The 25,482-nt window shown below is 48.2% G+C and overlaps 1 protein-coding gene across 1 annotated transcript in view; it reads left to right on the top strand.

Annotated features, from left to right (window-relative positions):
* PUDP (pseudouridine 5'-phosphatase) overlaps nt 1-24,634 on the top strand; it is a 71,115-nt gene extending 46,481 nt beyond the window's left edge. The window contains exons 3-4 of the mRNA XM_030837314.2: nt 4,591-4,820; nt 23,130-24,634. Of these exons, the coding sequence (XP_030693174.2) occupies nt 4,591-4,820; nt 23,130-23,306 (407 nt within the window). The 3' untranslated portion in view covers nt 23,307-24,634. The remainder of the gene's footprint in view (nt 1-4,590; nt 4,821-23,129) is intronic.
* Nucleotides 24,635-25,482: the final 848 nt, after the last annotated feature.

Here is a 25,482-nt window from a genome sequence, read left to right as displayed (position 1 = left end):
ATGCAAGTCGGGGTGAGGAGGGGCCGAGCCTTGTCTGAGGAACGCACGTGTGGAGGTCTAGGCTGAGCAGAGCCCTGCACAGTGCACCCGTGCCAGGACGGTGTGGGTGTCTGTTCCCCTGCCACGTGACTGGGCGCTTGCATCAGCTGAGCCCCCGGGCTGACATCGTGACATGACCCTCACCTTCCTGTGCATCCCTGCAGAGTTCTAGACTCAGCAGCCGCTCTGTGTTTCCTGAAACACACGGTGTGTCTGTTGCTATGTGGTATCATCTGCCCCTGGGTCCTGTTCACTCCCCCCGGGAGTGAACCCTCGCTGGGTTCAGGGTGAAGTGTTACAAATGATGCCTCAGCTAGTTAGAGGTTTCATGGATATACCCACTCAACAGTTGAATTCCACGGCACCGCCTGAAAGAACTCATGTCCGCTATCTTTTCTGCATTTTTCCATTTTCAAATCCATTTTCGTGGCAGCCTCTGTGTCCTTTCTCACCAATCTTAGGTCTCTAGGATGAAGTCAAACGGAAACATTCTTCTATCAGGATCCCTGATGCTCCACATTTCTTATTTCTTCCCCTGTAGGTCAATCCTGTGAGTGTGGCTTCTTTGTAGCAAGAGCTGTCTGTCTTCCTGCCCTGCCCTGAAACCGACTTAAGCACACCAAGGCTACAGGCTGTTGAGTGGATTTCATTTATGTACCTAATGAACCAGCTTCTCCACAGGACAGAACTCCTTTCACATTTTCAGTCTTTTACTTCTCAGAGTGACTGAATAAGAAAAAGTTGGTGTACAGTATTTAAAGGATACAAAAGTGTCTCAGGTTTGTGTGTGTGTGTGTGTTTCAAACCCAAACAGAATAGGCCTAATTTTTTAAAAGATTATTTCCCTGATTTAAAAACAAAAATTTTTTGTTCACTTAAAAAATAAATGAGTGACTGAATGAATGAATGATACAGAATTTCTGAAGGAGTCAGGCAGTAATGTATCAGGACGTTGGAGTGATTCATTACTGACTGTAACCTGAAGTGTGATGTAATGGTGGTGACCATGGCTGACATCTGTTGGGGCCTTACCTTCCTGTGTGTGCTTTTACGTGCAGGCCCCTTTACAGGCATTCCTTCACAACTCCACCACCGGGAACATTAATCATTGCTGTGTGACAGTGGACAAAACTGAGCCACACACAGTGGTTGAGAGTCCACCTGCCGATGCAGGGGACACGGGTTCGTGCCGCGGTCCGGGAAGATCCCGCATGCCGCGGAGCGGCTGGGCCTGTGAGCCATGGCCGCTGAGCCTGCGTGTCCGGAGCCTGTGCTCCACAACAGGAGAGGCCACAACAGTGAGAGGCCCACGTACCGGAAAAAAAAAAAAAATGTTGAGTACTCACTCCAATATAGGCTTATTGGTGTGTACTTATTTATGTATAGTACTCTGCTGTTACATTAGGTACATTATGAAATGTTCACAGAACTAGAAATGTTAGAAGGATAAGCTAAAATGAGATAAAATATATTTAAATTTTTAAAATCAGTAGCACCAGAGAACTTTTCCAGCAAAGTTTTCTTTTTCCAGTAGGTTTTAGAGAAAGCATCTGTTTAAATATGCTCCATTATTTTTTAATATGTTGGTTTACTATCGTGTGATACAATTTGAATATTTTGTTTTAAATTCAAATCACGTTGATACTCAGCTTTAATCACCGTATCCAGACAGAGGTGATTATTGGATGTCTGTTTGTTTTTAGGCTTTCTTTCATCCATCTTAATTCATCCGTTAAGTAAAGGGTTTTTTAACTGAAATTTAACCGGTAAGTGTAATTCTCCATGCTGTTAATCAGTGCTTGTTGCAAACAATCTTGAATGCTGTGGTTTTTTCATGTTTTCACATGATAGATTCACACCCCATAGAAACCCTTCACGTAGAATACTTTCACACTGGTTGGAAATTCCTTTCAGTGTGAAATTAAGCATATGTGTTCAGAAGTCATACAGGTCTGTAGTTTTCTTGTGTGACTTTTGTCCGGCTTTGGTATCTGGAAAGTGCTGGCCTCATAAAATGAGTTGGGAAGCGAGCGTTCCCTCCAATTTCTTGCAGTTTCTTTATTTCTTCTTTCTTTCTGAGATGCTTGCTAAATTCACCAGTGAGGCCATCCAGTCCTAGATTTGGGAAGGTTCTTGACTACAGATTCAATTTCTTTAATAGACCTAGGGCTAGTTAGGTTATTAGCGTCTTCTTGAGTGAGCTTTCTAGCTTTCAAAGAACGTGTCCATTTTATCTAAGTTAGCAAATTTATTGACATGAAGTTGCTTGTCATATTTTGTATCCTTTTTAATGATTTTAAGGACCTGTAGTGCTGTCTCTCTTTCACTGCGATAAACTTGGATTTTTTTTTTTCCCTTGATCAGTCTAGCTAAGAGCCCACCAGTTAAATTGATCTTTTTAAAGGACTAGGTTTTGGTTTAATCAGTTTTCTACGTTCTCTTTTCTGTTTTGAGTTTATTATTTTTTCTTTTCTCTTTACTTTCTTAAGATAAAATCTTAGATTGTAGATCTTCTTTTCTTTCTTCCAGTTTTTGATTTTTCAAATACCATTCCTATTTTAATTCTCCTATGGTCAGGGAAATTACTTTGTATGATTTCAGTTACTTAAAAATTTTGAGACTTGTTCTTTGGCTCATAGTGTATTCTATCTTGTTGAATGTTTTATATGCACTTGAAAATAATATGTATTCTGCTGTCGTTGGGTAAAGTGTTATATAAATGTCCATTTGGTTAAGTTGCTTGATAGTGTTTTTGAAGTCAGCAGTACCATACTTATCTTCTGTCTACTTGTTTTGTCAACTACTGAGAGAGGAATTTGAAACATCTTTCTCCTTTCTGTGCTTTGAGTTTTTGCTTTACCTATTTTGAAGGTCTGTTATTTGGTGCATACACGTTTAGAATTGCTATATCTTCTTGATGAATTGACCTATTTGTCATTACAAAACATCCCTAGTTATCCCTGATAACTGTCATTCGTTGTTCTAAAGCCCACTTGTCTTTTGTTAGTACAGCTGCACTGACTCTTGATGGGTAGTGACATAATACATAGTTTTCAATCCTTTTTTTGGTTAAGATTTTTTTAATGTGGACCATTTTTAAAGTCTTTATTGAATTTGTTACAATATTGGTTCTGTTTTATGTTTTGGTTTTTTGGCCACGAGGCATGTGGGATCTTAGCTCCCCAACCGGGGATCCAACCTGAACGCCCTGCACTGTAAGGTGAAATCTTAACCACTGGACCGCCGGGAAAGTCCTTCAATCCTTTTAGTTTTAACCTATCTGAGTATTTATCTTTAAAGTAAGTTTCTTGCAGACAGCGTGTATTTGGGTCTCACTTTTATTTTTGTTTGTTTTTCCATTCTGACAGTCCCTGACTTGGGCGTAATTATATTTACCAAGCTGTTATGTGAGGTCAGTATCTGCTGATATCCATCATCTCTTCCATATTTGTGTTCATTTCTATTGATTGCCTTTTTCTCCTGGTTATGGGTTGTATTTCCTCCTTTGCAAGCATGGTAATTTTGATTGGATGTCGGACACTGACATTTACATCCATCCAAGTGCTAGATTTTGCTGATTTAGTTGTCTTGGCGTGGAGTTGAGGTCCACATTTTCCTCTGAGCACCTCATAGGACTGTTCCTCTGAAGGATCACAGTATCTGTTCCCTTTCTGAATGGGTTCAGGTATCGAAAAACGTGTCAATCTTTTCTGTAGCAATTGAGAAACTAGGGACATCGCCTTATGTACTTACTGAAACAGCCGTGATTATCTGATTATTTAAGATACTATTTTAGATAAACCTTTGTGTGGATTTAGACATTACTGTTGTTGTAATCGGGTGTGTTGAAGGTGGAAAGTACTGTCATTTTTGTCACATTTCTTATAACTGGCGGTCTCTTAATTGGCTCCAAGGATAATACATTAACCTACGTGTTTCCTGGACTTAACCACCACCGTTGATAGGAACGCGGAAGCGTGTCTTTCACGTGGTGTGTTGTTGTTATTGTTGTTCAGCTGCGTTAAGCAGAGCCTTTTCAGTGTCTGACCCCTTGGTAGGTGGTCCTGCAGCTTTGCTTCAGCAGCGACCTTTCCCTTCAGCCTCTGATGGGGGCTGGTTCAGGGTCCAGCAGTATGAGGAATGCTGAATTGCTTTCTGTACAATACAGAGTTTCCTCAGAAAACACCAAAAGCATAGTCCTTGTGTATTCATTGCTTTAAAACAAAACAAAACGAAGCCCTGTGTACTCAGTGCAGAGGCCCTTCCCTGGGTTGGCTCCGATAGGATTGACGAACACAGCAGCAGCATCCCGGTACCGTCACCTCTGTTACTTTGGGAGGTGCTAGCGCTGAGCCCTGAATCGCTCTCTGACGTTTGTGTTGCGTGGGGATGCCCCAGTGCTGACGACCCCTGTCAGGACAGTGTGAGCTCACACGATGTCTGGGCAGAGGCAGCAGAGCCAGGGCGGCAGAGCTGGCGCAGTGTCCCTGGAGGCCTGCGGCTGGTACCTCTGCTCCCCATCATCACTGACGCCCCCCCCCCCGCCCCCAGGTGTGGAGAAGCTGATCCACCACCTGCGGAAGCACGGCGTGCCCTGTGCTGTGGCCACCAGCTCAGGGACCGCATCCTTCCAGATGAAGACCAGCAGACACGAGGGCTTCTTCAGCTTGTTCCATCACGTCGTCCTCGGCGATGACCCCGAAGTGAGGAGTGGGAAGCCGGAGCCAGACATCTTCCTGGCGTGCGCCCGCAGGTTTTCTCCCGCCGCTCCCGTGGAGCAGGTAAGCGGCGCGGGCGTGCAGGTTATGCCGTGCGCAGGCGCAGGGTCTCTGTGTCCACGTGGACAGCTGCTGCGCGGCACTCCCGAGGACTCAAGGAGAGGGCAGTGGGGTCGCCGGGTGGAAGGTGCGTGGGGAGATCCCTTCGTTTTGTGGCGGAGTGCAGCCACCCCAAGTCACCTGGCCAGTGAGTCCCGGCCAGAATCGTCTGGGGTGCCCGAATGTAAGAAAGCCTAGGCTTCGCAGAGCACTGCCTGACGGGCACTTTGCAGGGAAGGGGGGCCTTCAGTGATGCATGGCGACGGTGTCCTTATTTGTAACGAGCAGCCTTGGACACACACGTTTCCTGCAGTTCAGCAATTCAGACGTAAGTCAGCAACGCTCACCACCCCTCCCCCCAAATGCTTCTCGGTTTCTCCCCTGCCAGGGGGCCGCAGGCGGAGCTCTGTCCTGCCTCTGTGGGCTGCTTCCTTATGCCGTCCGTGCTGGAGCTGGGGAGGTGGTGTCTGAGCCCAGGAAGAGTGCTTAGAGTGCGCGACGGGGCTTGTTCGCTTCTGCTGAGTCTCCGCGCGGCTCATGGGGGCTGGTGAGACGGAGGAGGGGGAAGAAGCCTCAGCCACCTGCAGAGGCAGATTCCAGAACACCTGGGGCTTCTCGAGAGCGGTTGCTGCTGGTGACCCACGTGTGTCCACAGCAGGCGGGGCGTCCCTCAGGGTGACGGTGCTCCCGCCTGGTCCCTGCATCCGAGGGTGCGGTGCTTCGTGGGGCACGGGTGCAGGGAAGAGCCTTTCCGTGAGAGATCTTCTCACCGTCTGCCTGTCACTAACGCGGCCTTTGCCACACTAACCGCGAGCGCAGGGAAGGTTACTCAAAAGCCTGCCTCCCGATGCAGCTGACAGTGGCGAACGTTGTTGAGTGATGTGTTTTTTGGGCCCGGGGCCTAACTGACTATACTGAACCTGTAAGGGCCGTCGAGCTGTGTAACCCCTCGGGCTTCCTCTGATTCTCAGACGCCTGCTGGGCGTCCCACGATTCAGCGCACTTCTGACGCTAAGGACCTGGAGTCGGCGCCGACCCCCGGGTTGGGGGCTCAGCCCCCGAGACTGCCCCTGCTGCGGATGCCAGCCTCTGACGAGGTACCCAGGCCCCTCGTGCTTCTCCCATCCGGCCACAGACGTGGGTTCCCACACAGCCCCCTTCCCGGTTGTTATAATTCACTAGAATGACTCACCGAACTTCGGAAGACGCGACTTGCGTTCACTGGTCTAGTGTAGGAGTACAGCTCAGGAGCAGCCCGGTGGAAGAGCTGCTTAGCCTAAGGTCTGGGTGCCAGGGTGCTGGCTTCCATGCCCTCTCTGGGCACGCCACCCTCCCAGCACCCCCTTGTGTTCAGAAGCTCCGAGAACCTTAGGGCTTTCTGCGGAGGCTCCATTGCCTGGCACTGCTGGTTAAACCATGGGCCTTTGTTGACTGCATCGCCGGGCCTGCAGGTTGGGCTGGGGTGCAAGCTGCAGCGCTCTAATCCTGCCTGGTCCTTCTGTCCACCAGCCCCCATCCCGAAGGCATCTGGGGCCCAGGACCGTCACTCATTAGCATAAGCTGACATGTGCTTGAAAGGAGATTATTACGAATAATGAAAAATGTTCTGATTGCCCAGGAAATGCCAAGGGTTTTAGGAGCTCTGTACTGGAAACCAGGGGCAAAGGCCAAATATATATATATTTTATTATGCGACAGCCGGAAGAATCATTGCATATCATTGAGCGATGGCGGCAGTGCGTTCCTCGCAATACAAGTACGCGGACGGATTCAACTCAGCAGTTGCATGACCAGGGTGGAGCCTGCGATGGCCCAGCCACTAAGCCACAGAGTCAAAGATGAGGCCTCAGGGCTGGTGGGACGGGTCCTGGCTGCAGTGTGGTTCTGCTTCTTACATCAGAACATCTTTGAGTCCACGTGTTTGCCATCCTACGACAGATTCCATACAAATGCGTTCTCCTTCCCTAAGAACTTCTTAAAGGATCTCCCATCCCTTCAGGTGATAAAACACTCCTCCTAGAAGGGCCATCTTCTTTGTGTGGTGCAGGTAGAGTGAGGTGCCTCCCTGAGCAGACTGGTTCTGGAGCAGCTCAGAGTAGGAGCGCCTGCTTGCAGCCGTCTTCACAGCTGAGAAGATGAGGTGCTGACCCGTCGTGTCCTCCTTTGTTTGGCTGTTCAGGGAGGAGGGTGCTGCCTTTCTTTCTACTCCAGGCAGTCCTTCGTTTGCCGGGCACCCTATTCATGGAAACATGGCGTTGCCAGGTTTTCAAGTGTGTGTGCGAACCAAGTTTATGGGGAGACCACACGCCGGCTTTGCGTGAGGCCAGTTGCAGTGCAGCTGCGGGAGAGGAGGGCACGGCTGTGTGGCTCCAGTCTGTACGGGCGGGAGTTCCCCTTGGTGAGACGCCGAGGCGCCGAGGCAGAGCTCGGACATCCCTGTTGCCCACGGTGACAGTGTTCTAGGCACATCAAAGGAAAATGAGCACGTGCGTATCTGAGGAGTAGTCTCGCTCCTAGAAGTGCTCTCCACCAGTTACCCTTGTTAGTCACCCACACTTATTGATGCAGCTATTTGTCTTGCAGAAATGAAACCTGTCTTGTCCTGTTTCCTAGGCAGACACAGTTAAGGTGTTTGGGTTTTCCTCAGATGTGCCTATTGTAGGAGGAAAGGACAGTGTTGGTCGTCTCCTGGTTGTGGAGGCCCACCGCCCGTTTTGTACTTGCATTTGTCTTCCAAATTCAGCAAGCAGTTGCAGAGAGGCTCATGGAAGCATGACACTGCTCTTAGGTTGTGTCCTGCTGCTTCCTCTTTGACGCAGTGCAGGCGCCAGCATATAGGGGTGACGAGCCTCGGAGTTGAAGGGCATTTCATGCAGTTATCAAGTCCCTAGAGAGAGTCACGGTTGCCGTTGGGAATTTATGATTCTGTGCGTGTCACCAAATTAATCTGGTACAGTGGTACTAATAGGACTGTAGTAAAGCACAAGTAGCATAAAAGGGGGAATTTATGTTGTCACGTTAGTCACCGTTTTACTAGGAGAAGATGCCTAACAGAGCTGGCATTCAGCAAGTGTTCGTTTCAGATGTCCTAAGTTATTTATGTATCGTTCTTTTGTGCTTAAGATATGCAAAAGTACGGTGCCATCTTCAGAAGTCACTTTACCCATCTCCATGCTCAGACGCACTCACTGAGCGCCTGTGTGCCGGGGGGCCTGGCACGCGGGAGCCCCCACTGAATCCCACGGGCCCCGCAGGGCAGAGGTTATCATTGCCCCACCTTTCACAGCCCCTGAGCTTCTGGAGGCTTGCAGACAGGAGCGGCGGTGCTCAGAGTCCGGGGCAGGTTGAGGGAGCAAGCCGGGAGTCACCCCAGCCCCCCTGGGTGTGTGTGCTCTGCCATTTCAGTGCCTCGCCGCAAAAATGCACGTCTTTGTTGCAAAATAAAAATGCCATCATTTACACAGGATTTCTTGTGTTGATATTTACTACTACGTTACAAGTAAAACCTGAAATCAGTTTTTAAAAGCATGGCAGTCACTACTTTGGATACATATTTTTCTTGTTAATGTTCACAGCTGAATTTCAGGATTTTTTTTAAATGAACAATTATTCCTTTTTTTAAAGAATCATAGTTACTTTATTTATTTATTTTGGCTGCCCCGGGTCTTAGTTGCAGCACGTGGGATCTTTAAGGTGTGGCGTGTGGGCTCTCAGTTGCGGCACACAGACTTCTTAGTTGCAGCTTGTGAACTCTTAGTTGTGGCACGCATGCAGGATCTAGTTCCCCCGACCAGGGATCGAACCCGGAACCCCCTGCATTGGGAACACGGAGTTGTACTCACTGGACCACCAGGGAAGTCCCCAGAGTTTTCTTTTGAATTACTTTTTTGTTTTGTTTTGAAGAAAGTCTCGCACATTAAGCCTTTATATACCTAGAGAGTTAAAAAATGGCAAATGTGTTTTAACTTGAGTTCTGATTAACTGTACAATGTCTTCATCATATAACACTCAGACCATTTCTTCAATTACAGAAGTCATCACCTGAGTTGACTTTTCAATATGTGAAATGGCAATTAATATATTTTACATAATCTCTTGACAAAGAAACACGTTAATTTAAAAATCATTCTCTGTATCTCTTTTTATTGTGTATTGTCTATATGGCCAAAGTCTGCAGACAGGTGTAGGCTGTCAGGTGTTGCTGCTGGAAGAGCTACTTCACCTCCCAGAATAATGGGAATCAAGTGGGTGCGTTGCTTCTGGCAGATTGAAAGTTAACAGGACTTCCCTGGTGGCGCAGTGGCTAAGAATCCGCCTGCCAGTGCAGGGGACGCAGGTTTGAGCCCTGGTCCGGGAAGATCCCACATGCCGCGGAGCAGCTAAGCCCGTGCGCCACAACTACTGAGCCTGCGCGCTAGAGCCCGCGAGCCACAACTGCTGAGCCCCTGAGCCACAGCTACTGAAGCCCGCGCGCCTAGAGCCTGTGCTCCACAACAAGAGAAGCCACTGCACTGAAAAGGCCACACGCCACAACTAGAGAAAGCCCGCACGCAGCAACGAAGACCCAAAGCAGCCAAATAAACAAATAAATAAATAAATACATAAAATTAAAAAAAAAAAAAAGAAAAGAAAGTTAAAACTTGGTGGCCAGGTGAGATGAGCTGCGCTTCTGTCTTTGGGGGATTGCATACTCTTTAGTCAGTGTCTCACTTCTGAACACCCCATTAGGGGCATAGTGGTGCTCGAGTCTCTCCTGGCGGTGTGGAGAGTCACTGGGCCGTAGTCAGCCACCTTCGGGGCCTCAGGGAGACTGCACATCCCTGGCCATTGCTGCCCAGGCCTCATGCCCGTCTTCTCCTGTCACCCAGAACCACTGAGGAAAATACGGAGGCCTCTGGTCACTGGTCTTGGTATTATTTCACGTCTCTTGCAACCTGATGTACCAGGCCCTCCCTTACTTCATTAAAAAAAAAAAAAAAGATCTCAACTATTCCTTTCATAACTCCTCCCATTACACATCTTTTCTTTCATCCAGCCTGCCTTTGCTTGGTATCCCTACTGACTTTCTGTGGACTAGGTTGCTTGCTTTCCCAAATTCCATTGTCGAGGGGGGAAAAAACGTTTTCTGTACCCTCTTAGGTTTGGTGGTTGGGGGCCTGTAAATTAAACGGACAGAAGAAATTAACAAGAGAAAATACAGATTTCTATTTGTGTAAGCATGAGGCAGTTCCCAGAAAAATATGATTCAAGGAGGCAGTGAGCACCTGGGGCTTATATACCATCTTAATAGGGGTTGGGGAGAGACAGAGGGGCGCTTCTGGTAGAAGAGACGACTTTTAGGAAACATGAATGGGCTCTTAGGAGAACAGATGTGAGACGTGGTAGTTGTATGACGATGTCTGTTTACACAGTTTCTTATCCAGGCTCTGACCTGTGCAGACTTCTCTTCAGCCATAAAAGTCAACCTTCCCGGGTTGTAAAGCTCCTGGGGAGGGGATTTATGGCAGTTGCATTCTTTAGGGAGGCTTTGCTTTTAGGAAGATAAGGAGAATTTAGAAAAAGCCTTGCCCTGCAGCTGTTGATCTCCCATGTCTTCAGCTCAGAATAATCCTTGGGCTCCCGTGGCATGTTCTGGGCCCCCTTCACCACCGAGCGGTCCCTGTTTTTCCCCCAACTCCCCATCGTCACTTTCCTGCTTCTTCCTGTGAATATTCAGCCTCTGGTTGGCCAGCGGTAAGGCCTCTGTTTGCCGAGCTGCCCGGCCTCTGCATTTCTGAATGACCTCAAGTCCTGCCTTCACCCCAAGGATTTTCATCTCCCACGGGGCCTCAGGGAGTCCTGCTTTCCAGGAGCCCTTGGTCTGGCTCCCACCTGAGCCGGCTGGTCCCATGCCAGCCCCAGGGACCCCCCCGCCCCCCACCCCAGACCGCACCAGGAGCTGTGAGCCCTGTGTTGCACCACGTGTTTTCTCTGTTCTGTGTGTGTTTGTACGTGTGGTTGTGCAGTCTTCACATATCGGCAGTCAGAAAGAATGATGGTTCTCATTAGGCCCTCGTAACAGCATGTACATATAACCCATCTATTTTAAGCCACCATCACAGAATGAAAATTTGACAGGGCTCCAGACACTGAGAAGGATGAGTTGTATCTTGGATTTGTGAAAAATTAAATAGTCGTGCCCACAGGTAACCTTCATAGACACACAGAGTTCTGCTAGGGTCGGGGAGCAGTGACTCAACTGCCAGGGCTAAGAAGAACGTCTTCCTGCGTTCCCAGCTTTGCCTTTGTAAAGCTGTAAACCGCGTGTGTGCTCGTGTCGTTAGCTCTGATTCTGTGTCGCTCTGCCTGGCTCCTGACAGCGCCCCTTTGCCCGGCCGCTTCCTCCCTCGCTGGTGACCCCAGGGCTCTCTCGTAGCTTCCCCTTCTGTGTTACTAGCCTGTCATCAGCGGGGAAGGGGGGTTGCTGTATTGGGGTAAAAAAAGTCTGTCTGCAAAGGCTTCTTAGGCAGCGACAATGAACAAGATACCTCAGAAACACTGGATTACTCGTATGCTAGCTTAAACAAATACTGAGTTAATAGTCCCCAGTAATTTCCATGGACGGCATCTGACAGATTCAAGGGTGATCTTTTTTTAGAGGGCGTCCCCAGTGGCTACATCCCCGGAACTTTGTTTGTTTAAACTAGGGTGACTGAGTCCTCGCCATCGGCCAGATCCTGTGCAGTGCTAGCTCTGAATCTCCATGTTCCAGGGACCCACCTAATCCCAGGCCAGTGGGGATGACTGGTTCCCCCTTGTTTAAGTCCAGACTTGGCAACAGCTTGTCCTAAATGCTGGCAAGAGGATCCAAATCTCTTTGAGGGATGCTGGGGGTCTTGGACCAGTTCTTCAAAGCTTTCCTAATTCTAAGAGTCTTGGGCGTAAACTGGATGAAGATGGAATCCCTCCCTGTTTTCTAAAACACAGCAGCATCGGTCCCCAGGTGAATGCAGAAGGAACTGGGATGTGAATTCTGCACAAGTAAAGAAGACTGGCCACTGGGTTGGGAGTTTCTTGCCAGGGTCCTTTCTGTGGACCATCAGCAAATTAGAGCATGGTTTGTTTTATTAGCTGAAGGCCTCTTAGCACAATCAGAGGGTGTGCTGGTTGTATACTGTATTATTTTCTCCACAGTTAGCCAGGTGAATTTTGTGAATTTTAAATGTGAATTTTGGTGCTTAACATTGGACCAGTTGCCCATGTTCCTTTCCACCTCTGCCCTAACAAATGACCACAAGCTTGGGGACTTAGAACAACGCAGATTTTTATGTCACTGTTCCATAGGTTGGAATTCCGGGCCTGGCATAGCTGGGTCCTCCGCTCCAAGTCTCACAGGCGTGAAACCAAGATGTTGGCTGGCTGGGCTCCTCCCAGGAGGCGCTAGGGAAGGACCATGCCCAGGCTCATCAGGTGGCTGGTGGAACCCAGCTCCTTATAGGTAGGACTGGAGTCCCCGTCTCCTAGCTGGGTGTCCTGGGCTCCTCCCTCAACCCCTCGAGGTCTCACTCTGGTCCTGACAGTGGGTCTTACATCACAGAGCCAGCACTGGTGCATCCGACTCTGCTCATGCTTGACGTCACTCCTTCTGCAGCATCTCTCCCCCTCCAGCCAGAGAAGGCGCTCCGCTTTTAGGGGCACACCTGGCTAGAGGAGCCCCCAACCTTTCGGCCAGGACACCCTCCCTGTCTCCAGCTCCATAGCCTGAAGCCCTTCTGCAAAGTCCCCTTTACCGTGTAAGGGACCCCATTCATAGGTTCTGGGGCTTCAGGGGTGGGCATCTTTGGGGACCAGTCTGCCCACCGCAGTGCCTACTCTCAGTTCCAGTTTTCCCACTTATAGGACGGAGATAAGAATATTAGAAATGTTAGAAATGACATTTGCTGCAGGAATAAAGCTTCTCCCAGGCCCTCTGCTGCTGACTTTCTCCCTCTACGTTGTTCTTTGCTGCTTCTACATCATATTCCGTAGGGGTTCACATTCCTGATTCTTCCAGAGTCTCCGCACAGCACCTGGCTGCTGACCCACTGCCCCCTGTCTGCAGGTCCTGAGGTGCTCTTGGTCACCAGGAGGCTGGCGGCCACACTCGCAGGCAGGCCTGGCTCCAGGCTGGACCAGGACTCACCCAGTTGGGATGACGTATCAGTGCCTGTGAGTCGGAGCTCTTCACTGCCCCTGTTCTATTAGACACTAAAATTGAGTCAGAGGCTGAAATGATTGAAGTCTATAAGAAGGTAAATGCATGGGATATGAAACATTCTCACCCCACTAATATATTCTCAAGGTAGAGGAAGAAAGCTAATACAATGCTATATTTATTGGTCCTTTACTTGACTGTTCTGCCTGCAAACGCTGCTGTTGTTGCTATAGTCTGTTTTGAAGGTAAATAGTACTTGCGCTGTTTCTTTTACCAGCAGCTAAAAGCGCCTGCGGCACATGGTCCCTGGGGCACGTGTTGGGGTCCCTGGAGGACCACAGAGCGCCCCGGTCCTGGGTAGTTTTTGTGGCTCTCACCCCACCGTGCTGAGTGTCCACTGGCCAGTGTCCAAGAAGCAGAAAACCAGGGTGTGGTCTGTGGCCACACAGGGATCCACACGATGCAGAGGGCTCGGGTCAGCTTGGACCCTTGGCTGGTAGATGCCCCACCCCCGCATTGGCAAACCCCAAGAAGAGACTTGCAAACTCAGGGCTTGCTGTTTATACTTCTTGAGAACGTTTCTTGGCCCACGTGGACCCAGGATGCCTTCCTGACTGCTCTGCGCCCACCTTCAGGGACCTCATGCGTCTCCACAGTGTCCCCTGCCCCTCCGGGGTGACCTGACCACGCGACCTCTTGCGCACCCTTTGCCCAGAGCTCCTTATGTCTTCACGCACTTCCGTTCCTAGTGAAATAAAAGCGTAACCCAAGTGCCAGAGCTGGTTGACGTTTAAAGTGAGCATTTGCATCATCTGATTTTATTCATTATAAGCGTTTTAAGTTAAAGTTATTATGTACAGGGAGGATTCAGACCATTCCAAGAAAAAAGGCCAAGGACTTTATTTGCACTAATGTGAAGTTTGCCATGGTCAGGTGTATCTTCTTGAAGCTTTTCCCAGATGTATTCCTCAGAGCATTAATTATGGGGGACGTTCATTGGTTTTCTCTGAAAACATTTCCACATTTGCAAAACTTCTCCATCAAACTTGAAACAATGGGTTTATCCAGGGCAGTCCTTCCGGAAACTTTTTTTATGCTGATTTTTGTATGTCACGAATCTCCAGTCCCTCATTCAATGTGAAGAATCTCCTTTTTGCAGTAGATCTCTCTGGACTGCTGCATCAAAGAACATTCTGGAAACCTCGTACCTAATGACGTCCTAGTAGACAGTTTATCTTTATTTTATTTATTTTATTTTCATTGCAGTGTAGTTGCTTTACAATGTTGTGTTGGTTTCTGCTGTACGGCAAAGTGACTCAGCTATACGTATACGTATATCCCCTCTTTTTGGGATGTCCTTCCCATTTAGGTCACCACAGAGCACTGAGTAGAGTTCCCTGTGCTCTACAGTAGGTTCTCATTAGTTGTCTATTTTATGCATAGTATCAGTGGTGTGTATATGTCAATCCCAATCTCCCAATTCCTCCCCACCCCTCTCCCCCTTGGTATCCAATACATTTGTTCCCTACAGTCTGTGTCTCTATTTCTGCTTTGCAAGTAAGATCATCTGTACCATTTTTCCAGATTCCATATATATGCATTAATATACGATGTTTGTTTTTCTCTTTCTGACTTACTTCACTCTGTATGACAGTCTCTAGGTCCATCCACAACTCTGCAAATGACCCAATTTCGTTCTTTTTTATGGCCAAGTAATATTCATTGTATATATGTACCACATCTTTTTTATGCATTCCTCTGTTGATGGATGTTTAGAAATGAACATTAATACAACTACTGAGAGATGAAGAAAAAGATCAGAAGCCTCCCCTGGAATTAAGCACATCTTCACTTCCAGAAGTGCTGAATTAGCTACGGTTGTGTGTAAAAGAAAGCTTTCATCTGGTTGGTGGGCACTCAGTGGGTTCTCAGGATTCAGGCGAGTAAAGAGAGTAAGTACCAGAGAGTAAATCCTTGAGGGCCTTGCCTTCATAGGCCTGTCATCACCTGTAAACAGGTGGCTGGGCCATAAGTAACAGCTGTTCGCATGCAGAGGACTGAAGAGAGGCCTCCTGCATCGGCAGCAGTGACATGTCAACTCCCAGAACAGCGGCCTGTCCGTCCCCTCGCTTGGGAACGAAGAGTTTAACCCCCTCCAGGTCCAGTAATTACATAGGCTTTCCCTGCGTGTGTATCGCTTCCCAAAGTAACTGTCAGCCCCTCCTGTACACGACGTTTGCAGGCGGAGTGGAAAAATCACTTGGGCAGGTCTTCAAAGGCGCCCTCTGTCCTGTGATAATTCTGTTTATGGCTTAAGCCTCTTCAGTAGCTATGCCCAAAGGCAGACAAAACGTGCTGTGCTTCTGCTCTTCTAGGCATTTGTGGAATTAGGTCATCCAGGAAACATTTATTTCCTTTCCCCAAACTGCAAGCAGTTGTGATCTAAGAAACCTCCGAGTGGTTCTTCCTCCGAGAGAGTGCTACCTGGAGATTACACACAGCTCTCTGTTAGACGTATTGTAGTAGTGTGCTTGGGCGGCCAGAGCGCACTGTCACAGGCTGGGGGGTTGAAACAGCAGCACGCGTATCCTCGCGGTTCTGGGGGCCAGATGTCCAACAGGAGGGTTCTGGCAGGTTCTGCCTCAGGTGAGCGCAAGGGGAGGGCCAGACAGAGCAGCTTCCCCTTCCTCTTGGAAGGACCCTAACCCTCTCTGATGAGGGCGCCCTTGGGACTCACTTCACCTGAAAACCATTCTAGGGACCCTGTATCCAAATACCTTGGGTGTTAGGGTTTAACGTTTGAATCTTGCGGAAAACAATTCGGCCCGTAGTATGTATTTCGACATGGTAGCCATGCAGGGGGATAATCTTCAAGGCTGGTGTCATAGTTTAGCTCTCAACACGTGAAACTAATAGGGACCTTGAGTCAAACCTGTGTTTCACGAGTATCGTGCAGAAGGCCGAGGAAAACACTGATTTTGCCCATTTACTTGAATATGTAGAAGAGGTAGGAAGATGAAAGAAAGTATTCTGATGACCATTTAGAAACAAATAACACTTGTTTTATGAATCTTTAAAATATGCAGAGCCTTTGAGAGCATTGCTGGGCTTTTCAGTGGTTCCTGACAAAGTGGTGAACACAGAATCTGTATTATTAAAAGAGAAAATGAGAAAAAGGTTTTTGAGCTACTTGAAGTCCTTTGCTCAGCACTTAATTTACACGCACATACTTTAAGATGGACAACGAGAGGGCCTCACGATGTAGCTTTCATGAATAAAATGACAGAGAATTCCTTAGGAAGCTTCCCGCCCATGCCCGCCAAGTTGTTAAATACTACATTTTTCAAAGGCTTTCCTCAAAAGGAAAAGGAATCCATTTAGTGGTGTGATTCATTCGTGTATCTAGCCTGTAACTCTAGAGGATTTTTTTATGCATATGTTTATCTCAGTACTGGCTTTATTCTTTTATTTTCAGACTAAAATTAATTCAGTAAGACAGCAGCTCTGCAGTGTGCAGGGGATACTGACCTCAGCATCAGACACTTACGTAGAAGACCACGGCACAGTTCAAATCTGCTTTACCTATAGATAGGTGGATGAGTGGGTGGGTGTGTAGGTAGGTAGGTAGATAGGGATGGATGGATGGGTGGATGCTTGGATGGATGGATGGTGGGTGGATGGATGGATGGGTGGTGGATAGATGGATGAATGGGTGGATGGGTGGATGGATGGATAGATAAAAAGATGAAGAATATGAACAAAAGTAGTAATTAACAGCAAAACACATGCAAACTTCAGTCATTTTTACAACAGTACTTAAGTAAACATGTAATGAAGTGTATACATATTTGCTATCACAATACTGTGGTACTTGTTTATGGGTAATTCACTGACAAAGAACAAGGAGACCAGTAAAACTTAAACCTTAGATATGAGCACTGTTAATAAAAAGTTAATCAAAAAACTTTAAGACCTCCTCAAAGTTTTCATGCCTCATAGTGTGAAAATTGAACTTGATACTATAAAATTAATGTATAGAATCAAATCTACTGCCAGAAGTGATATAGTGGAAGTTTCAACTTAAAAGTAGTGGTTTAGTTGAAAACTGTTTTAGTGCTTAGATTTGGATTATCCATGGCTTTATATATAACGAAAAATCACGGATGCTGCTTTAGGGGTACTTAAATTTGCATACACGTAATGCCAGGCCCTGAGAGGCTTCAGAGTGAACCAGAGTGACTTCATGTCAAAGTTTGTGTGTTACTGAGCAAAAGGAAAAGCTTCCTTCCCTAGAGACGATGTAATCACATGGAACAAGTTCACTAGTTCCAGAAAAGTGTACCACTTAAAATGTACACTTGTACTTGTTTGAAATGTAAAATTAGTTATCAAGTGTCATCTCAGGTGGGTCTGGACCTGAAGGGAATAGGTGCATGGGATTGAAGATGAGTCCCTGTTGGCCTGAGCTGATGAGGAAAAGCACGGTGAGGGCCATAACTCCGAACGTGTGGGAACCCAGTGTATAAACCATCCCTTGGAAGTAAGGGGAGGGGGCCCCAGGCCATCTGATGACACACCTAGCAGACGGGTCCAACATTGCTTCTGGGGCTGCAGCTCACCTGCCCCACTGCTGCCTCACCTGGTTCCCCTTCTGCCCCCCACTGTCGCTGAAGCTCCATCCCTCCTGGGCCGTCTGCTCATCTCAGAGAAATGCGAGGCTGTCTCGGGCCCCTCCTTGTCTCCCCTTTTCCCTCCTCCTGGTTGCAACTCCACACCCAGCCCCCCGTGCGCTCACACCCAGCCCCCCTCTGCTCCCACCCAGCCCCCCTCCTCTCACACCCCGTCCCCCTCCTCTCACACCCAGCCCCCCTCCTCTCACACCCAGCCCCACTCCGCTCACACCCAGCCCCACTCCGCTCACCCACGACATAGGCAGGCCCCTCATCTCTCTGCCAGACCCTCCCACAGTGGACTCAAACCCAGGCTGTCACAAAGCAAGCTCTCTTTCCCTCCACCAAAATGGCAGTCCCAGTGCCCTCCGCATCAGAAAGGTCGGACTCTCCTTTGCGTCAACGTCCAGGGCATTGTCCATCAAACTCCCTGTTGCCTTTGAAGGATCTCCCTAATCCCATCCACCTCCCTGCGTTCTCTCCGCCACCGTCAGACAAAGGTTCAGTTCTGTGCAATTCCATAGTTACCACATGAGCCATCTTAGTTCCCTGATGCTCCTGTTGAAAGTACCTCCTAGCTACCCCGCCCCAGCCCGTGGTTCAGACGAGCAGCGTGGGCGACGGTCGCGGACGTGGGCCGCCTTACAGGGCGCTCCTGAGTCTGAGCACCTTCAGAGAAGTGGGTTCGGCACCTCCGTGAGCTATAAGCCCCTGAAATACTTCCCTTCACCTACCTGGTGGTTGGAAATGTCATTCTTTCTAAATTAAACCCCTCAAGCTACAGTTTAATTAAGCTCATCTGCTCTCCTGGAGATGGAATTCAGATATATTTTAGCTTTCAGCTTGGTAAAGTGAAAAAGAACATTGGATTCTGGAGACCCGGGCACAGTTCCCAAATTCTGTCACCTGCCTGCTGGTGTGACCTTCAGCTCACCTCTGAGCTTCCCAGGCTCAGATCCCTCAGCCATGACAGTGACAGGAGAGGGCTGGGCTGGCCGCTGCCCTCGAGGGTGACACTCTGCGGCCCCTGTGTTGCTTTGAGTCCCGACCAGGGTGCTTCCGCCACCTCTGCGAATTCAGCAGGCGGTCTTCATGTACCCACTCCCGGCCTGGCACCATGAGAGGGCGCCTTCCCCGCAGCCCTGCCTGCTTACAGCCAAGCACAAGCTGTGAGAAGAGTACTCCTGACCGGCAGCTTCCTTGAAGTACTGGAAGTGTGTCCTGGGGTACCTGCTATGTGTGCTGTGCTCCAAAACTCACTGCACTGGTGAAACGATTGCATCCACACCCGTCCACAGAATCTTGGGCCGAGGGCCGAGGTGCATGTGCAGGTGGGCGAGGGAGGGCGGGCGTTCTACTCCCCTGGCCTCTGCACCTGCTGCAGCCCCTGCAGAGCCTTTCTTACAGGGACATTTCTTCGGCAGACACCAAAGTACACATCTCCAGTCACACTTTACAAGTAGGTGTGAGCGAGTTAAGGTTAGGTGCAACCAGTCAGTTCTGGGTGGGAAGGGCTGGTCTGGTCACTGAGGGAACAATGAAGTGTTGAAAAGGAAGAAGAGAGACAAAGGCCAGCGTCTGTTAGCCACATGTGGCCCTTAGAAACTGCCTGGACATATTTTGGTACTTGCCGGGAAAACATACTTCCTCCTTTTTGTTTGTGTAAGGTGTGAGCTGTATTGCTTTAGCTTATGTCTTTCAGTGGTTTTATGATTCAGTGGTTTTATGACTGTTAAGTCCTGTTATGAACAGGCATAGTCTTTCCAGGTAACTTTCAAAGGTTTATTCTTTGGTTTCAGTAGAGAGACAAGCCATGCGGTGACTATTCATACAGTGTCCACGATTCTAGGCTCTGGGTAACTTTCCCTACGAGTGGTCCTTAGAAGACCATTAGGTCTTAGGAATCAGGGCACAGCATAAGGAGCACATAAAAACCTTTTGAGGCATTTTCACAGGTGCTCCAAAATCTAGTTGTTCTGCTTTGTATTTCTGCTCCTTGTAAGAAGGAGGGGAAGCCCTACGATTCCCGGTGCTGTCCGTGTGCTGCCAGGGCTGGGGTCGGCCACCTGGACCCATCGCTGGTGCTGTCCTCCGCAGGATCCGCGTCGTGTGTGTGGTTCCTGCCCTGCATTTGGCTGCTCTGTTCAGCTTGTGTGAGGAGGGCAAGGCCGGGGCAGAGGGACCGAGGGGTCCAGTTTCCTGTATCATACACCCTCCAATGCACTGGCCGATTCTGATACCGAACGCAGGCGTGTGCGCCCGATGACGCACGCTGAGGCCAAACAGCACTCAGACTTTGGAGTCTGGAGCAGAGAAAGGTTTACCGCAGTGCCTGGCAAGCAGACGGTGGCTCATGCCCCCAAAACTCCAGACTCCCTCAGGGGTTTCAGCAAAGCATTTTGAGAGGCAAGTTGAAGAAGCAGCGTGGATAGTCGCAGCAAACTTCTTGGTGCCAGAATCCTTTGTTCTTGCAACTGTCCGCATAGGTCCGGTCGCGGTGTTCATGTAAACCTCCAGTAAGACAAATGGTATTCTTTGTTCTGCAACTTTTTATCTCTACCTGAATGGGAAGGTGTTACACCTTTAAAGGTCAGAGCCTTGAGAATGGGCTCTCCTGTGTATTTCAGGCTACAGGCAACATTCTTAACTGGAAGCTAAAGCAATAGCGTACAAAGGGTAAAGTTAAAGAAGCAGATCCAATATGGAGTCGTATTTGTTCTTCCCTATTACAGTCTGCTTTTAAAAACGTCAACTTCTCTTTTAACTTCTCCGCACTTCTCGGATTCTTGTTGACCCACGGGAAGGGTCCAGCTGGCACTCGTGGAAGGCGTTTGTTGGCCGCAGGAGAGGAGGCAAAGGAAAGGAACTTTAGGAGCTCCTGACACAATGTATACAATCAGGGTTTCTGCTATTCTTCCGACCGTATTTACAACACAGACTACAATCGCTTTTGACCTTTCAGACAGTCGGCATCAAGAGGCTGTGTGCAAACTCCCCGTCCTGTCTGCCGGGCTTTGCCCTGAGTCCTTTCGAGCGCCCAGCCTTACTTATCTGCCTGGACACACTTCCAACGGCCCTCCTGCTGCACAAGCCTCACACATCCCTCCTCCCTGTCGTCCTTCAGGCTGGCCTCCCTGATGCCTGCCACCCTTCACTCTGCCGCATGCGTCCTAAACATCGCGTTTCACATCTCCGTGCTGCGTTGGGGTGATTCATTCCAGAATTAGGTGGGGACAAAGGATAAATTGGAAACAGAAACCAATAAACGGTGCGCGCCTGCAGAGAGAGTGAAACCTTCAGAAACAGGGTATGTCAATTACGCCGCCTGTATTAACCATAAGTACCTACGGAGCTTTTCCCGATCATGCCACCGTTCCTCCTTTTATTTCCTGGAGCTTAAACGGCATGTGGACAGAGCACGTGGGCATTCATCTGTATTTCCTGGAGCTTAAAGGGCATGCGGGTGAGCTGTCACATGTGAATGGGCTGACCACTGTTCTCAGATGAGGACAGGTGTCTTGGGCCCCTGTTCTGCTCAGTGCCACGGTTTCTGAGCCACCACCTTTTCCTCACACCTGCCCACATGCTCCTTGGAAGGAGCCTCCCTCCCACAAATACAAAAAGCTGTTTTCACAACTGGAGCCAAGCACTGTTACGCCAAGGAATCAACAAAATCTCTTCCTCCACCCCGCTGAAAGCTCACACGCGGCCTGCACAAAGCCTAAAAATCTCACGTATTCAAAGAACAACATGTCAGCAGGTGACATTTAAGTGCCTGTCCATGGTCCCAGGTAAAACAACAGGGACGTTTAGAATACGGTCAGGTCATAACTTTAGAAAGTCAGGGACGGAAACGTCACCGGCAGGAACTCTCTGAATGAGATAACTAAGAAACGGCACCTCGGCGGCCTAAGCGGAGTCATTCCCCCCTGAGAGGGAAACCGTCTTCTCTCGGTAGAGGCAGAGAGCTTGAAACAAGACGGGGGGCCACAGGAAGCCTGACAGGAAGGCAGTGGGACTGGGTGTTCCGTGTGCCCAGGACCGTCCAGTTCAGCGCTGTGTCCCGGGCATCAGCCCGCTCTCTGCGGTGCCTAGTGCTGGCTTGTTGTGACGAGTAGTAATTCACTCGGTCCTCACCTCGGCCCTGGGGGGAGTCAGCTCATAAATGGCTCAGCCTCCAGGAGAAAGGGAAGGAGGGAGGGAAAGAAAAGAAGTCAGTGAACCTGTTCCAGAGCAGACCAGCAGTGAGAGTGTGAGAGCATGTGTATGTGTTTGTGTGTGTTGTGCGTTTTCCACTGACTTAAAGACATCAGAGGATGCAGACCTTCTAGTGTCAGGCTGCACCTGGCAGCTGGTGCCCAGGAGCCGTTTCCAGGTCACCAGCACATGCGGCTGGGACCGCAGCGACCTATGAAGTGGGGTTGGGGGCAGTCGTTGTGATCAGTGGCAGGGGGGCCGGGGGCTGGGAGGACGTGAGGGGGAGACTGTCAGGTCCAACATGGGCCACCCCCGGGCGTCCTCGGGCACTTGTGGAGAAGAAGGGGCACAGGAGAGCATCTCAGAGGTGCCGGGAGGAGCCCTCTTTATACATGTCCAGCCCCTACAGAATCTTAATGGAAAAGACTAAAGCTGCTTTCACATTCAGTGTGGGATTCCAGGAGCCAAGGGAAACTTTCTCAGTGGGTGCTCTCCTCGGAGGGAAGGTGATAAAAAGGTGACACACCCGTTCACCGCTGGGTAGACTTCTGCCTCGCATTTGGAGCGAGTCCTGACGTGAAACTCGCAGTAGCGATGGTCACAGGATGGCACGTTGAGGACCTTCCTGACGCGAGCGGGGGCACAGACACTCCCGTTTAGTGGTGGTGTCTGAATAAGCTGGAACAGGTACCGCACCTGGTACTCAGTCTTTGTGTTCGGGAGATTTTTGGTGCGTGACGGGTACCCCCAGGGGCTAAGTTTTTCACTAAAACATCCTAACGGTTTAATTTCCAAACTGCAGTACTTGAAACATTGCCAGCTCTGAAGTCACTTTACACCTAAAAAGCGTATTTTTTCTTACTTTTCACAACTTCCTCTCATGCTCAGCATGGTCAATTATCAATTGAACAGATTCTTATGATTCAATTAAAATAAATTTGTAAACCGAGAATCCAGTCTTTCCACTCAGCTGTGCCACATTTCGGTAGCACTTTGGGGCCAAGATGGACCTCTTCCCTGTAAAGTGACGTGGTGGGACGCACTCGGGCTGCAGAAGGGCCAGCGCCCTCTTCTCCCCACAAACCATAAACCGGACAGCCTCCACTCCGTTTCTGTGTCACGCAGAACACCGAGCTGACTCAGCTGACGGTGGTGCGGGCAATGAAAGCCCAGTCTAGACGTGTGGTTACAGAGAAGGCCGTCTCAACCCTCTCTTTCTTCCTCACCCCACAGTGCCTGGTCTTTGAAGATGCTCCCAATGGGGTGGAGGCCGCCCTCGCAGCTGGGATGCAGGTGGTCATGGTTCCCGACGGAAACTTAAACCGAGACCTGACCACAAAGGCCACCCTCGTGCTGGATTCCCTGCAGGACTTCCAGCCCGAGCTGTTCGGTCTGCCACCCTATGAGTGAGAGGCCCCTGCGCCCACACGTGTGGCCCACGCTGCCCAGGAGAAGGGCAGAGGAAAGCCCAGCTCCCAGACCTCCACGTAAACAGTCCTTCAGCCTGTGAAGCCTTCTCATCCCACGAGGGTCTGGCCCACACTCTCTAAAGGGTCAATGAACTGTAACGTGACAGACAGAAAGCAAAAGAGAGAGAGCCCAGAACACAGATGGAAATTGTCGCTTGAATAGTCATGTTTAGTATTTGAATAATTTGGGTTTATTTCTTTTTCTTCTTCGTTGTTCTCAACCCTGGCTGGAAAATGTAAAATATATATACGTATATGTATATGCTTTTATGTATATATGTGTATGTACATATTTATTTTAGTTATATAATTGTGTACTGTGTCAGTCTCCTCAGTGTTTCATCTTAACATGCGCTAGCAACTAATAAAAGTGAGGTGGTAATGGTAATTCTGTTTGGTTTGTAATCTGAGTGGGAAATCCGCATGAAGGATGAGGTTTTCATAAATCATTCTCTTTATCAGCAAATGTTGACATTCCTTATGTGCCCTTAAATCTCTGTGGACCTCTACTGAGAGACTGTGAACCGTATCTTCCGTTGTTTCCTTTCAGTGTGAATATAATGGTAGCCTACATCTTATATCGAGGTGCATATCCACGTTTCAGAATGTTTTCTGCCTCAGAGAAATCATTTCCTTTAAGAACATTTATTTTTTTAATACATGCTTTGATGCAGATAGAATTGGATTTCAGAGTGCATCCTTGCTACCACCGAGAGCCGTAGCCCATTTTTGGAACAATTTATTGGACATTACACTTTGGTGATTTACTGCTTTTAGTAGATTTACTCAGCCTTTTGTGATGGGAATATAGTGAGAGGCATTGAAAATGGGAACAGTACAATCACAGGGTGTTTCCACTGGTGGACACCCCACCTCTGTCCCACCCTGGTCTCTGTTACTGATTGTCCTTGAGCTAATTTTCAATTCTGTGAGTCTTAGAAAGGTGATAGTGGTGTATGTGATTGTCAGGGGGAATGATTATCTGTGCATGGTTGTCTCTGGCTGTTGACCAATTTTACATCATTTCAGCAAATTCATTTCAACATTCTTGACTGCTGTATACGTGCCTGTTCTTTGAATTCTCCTTGGAATCAGTTGTAACATCTTACTGTTCCCTCACCAGTGTGTTTAATTGAATAAAAGTTTTGACACTTACTTGTTCATGTTTTATTTGTATGGGAGTATGATTTTACCTTTTTTTTTAAAAAAAAATTATCGTCTAACAAATGTAAAACATAAATGCAAAACATACATGATTGACTTTCTTTTCTCTTAACCCAAACAGTGCTCACATGGTAAAGTGGCATTTACATATTTAAAAAAATTTTTATTGAAATGTAGTTGATTTACAATGTTGCATTGGTTTCAGATGTACAGCAAAGTGTTTTGATTATATATATATATATATTCCTTTTCAGATTCTTTTCCATTATAGGTCATTACAGATTACTGAGTAGAGTTCCCTGTGCTGTACAGTAGGTCCTTGTTGGTTATCTATTTTATATATAGTAGGCATTTACATATTTTAGGTGCACCATGCTGTCTTTGCGTACAGCAAAGAAAGGCTCTCAGTGAAATGGTCACGTACGTGATTTGGTATCTCATTCTTCCAAAATATTTGTGTTGCTGTTTTCTAATCATTAAGCCATTTTGCATGAATAAGACAAACAGGTTTAATGCCTCTTAATGATGTCGATCAGGGTCAGTTTTTCTCTAGGGTGAATGTGGTCTTAAATGTGGTGGTGGTGTTTTTGTGGTTTTAGCCAACTCTGCAGACAAACACTTTGTACTTTTTTGTACAAAAGAGGAATACGGATGTGTGGTCAAAGCCCACATATTCTTTCTTATTTTTGTACGTGAGTCTGATGGAAGCAATTGAAGCAATACAACATTTCAGTGGTGTTTTTCCACGGAATAATCCATCAATTTCATAGAGGTATAATAATGAAAAGTTAGACCAGAATGACTGCTGCCAAGAAAGCTTAAAGAGTAGTTGTCTTACTTTCTTAGCTCATTTAAAGTGTGTTCCATTAGGACCCTCAGGGATTAATAGAAGTTACGCCGTTTTGTGCCCTAAGTTGCACCTGTTGGCTCATATGTTACCTGTCCTTCAGAAG

Source organism: Globicephala melas, chromosome X (genome assembly GCF_963455315.2).
Source record: "Globicephala melas chromosome X, mGloMel1.2, whole genome shotgun sequence".
Lineage (NCBI taxonomy): Eukaryota > Metazoa > Chordata > Mammalia > Artiodactyla > Delphinidae > Globicephala > Globicephala melas.
This window is presented reverse-complemented; position numbering and strand designations above follow the sequence as displayed.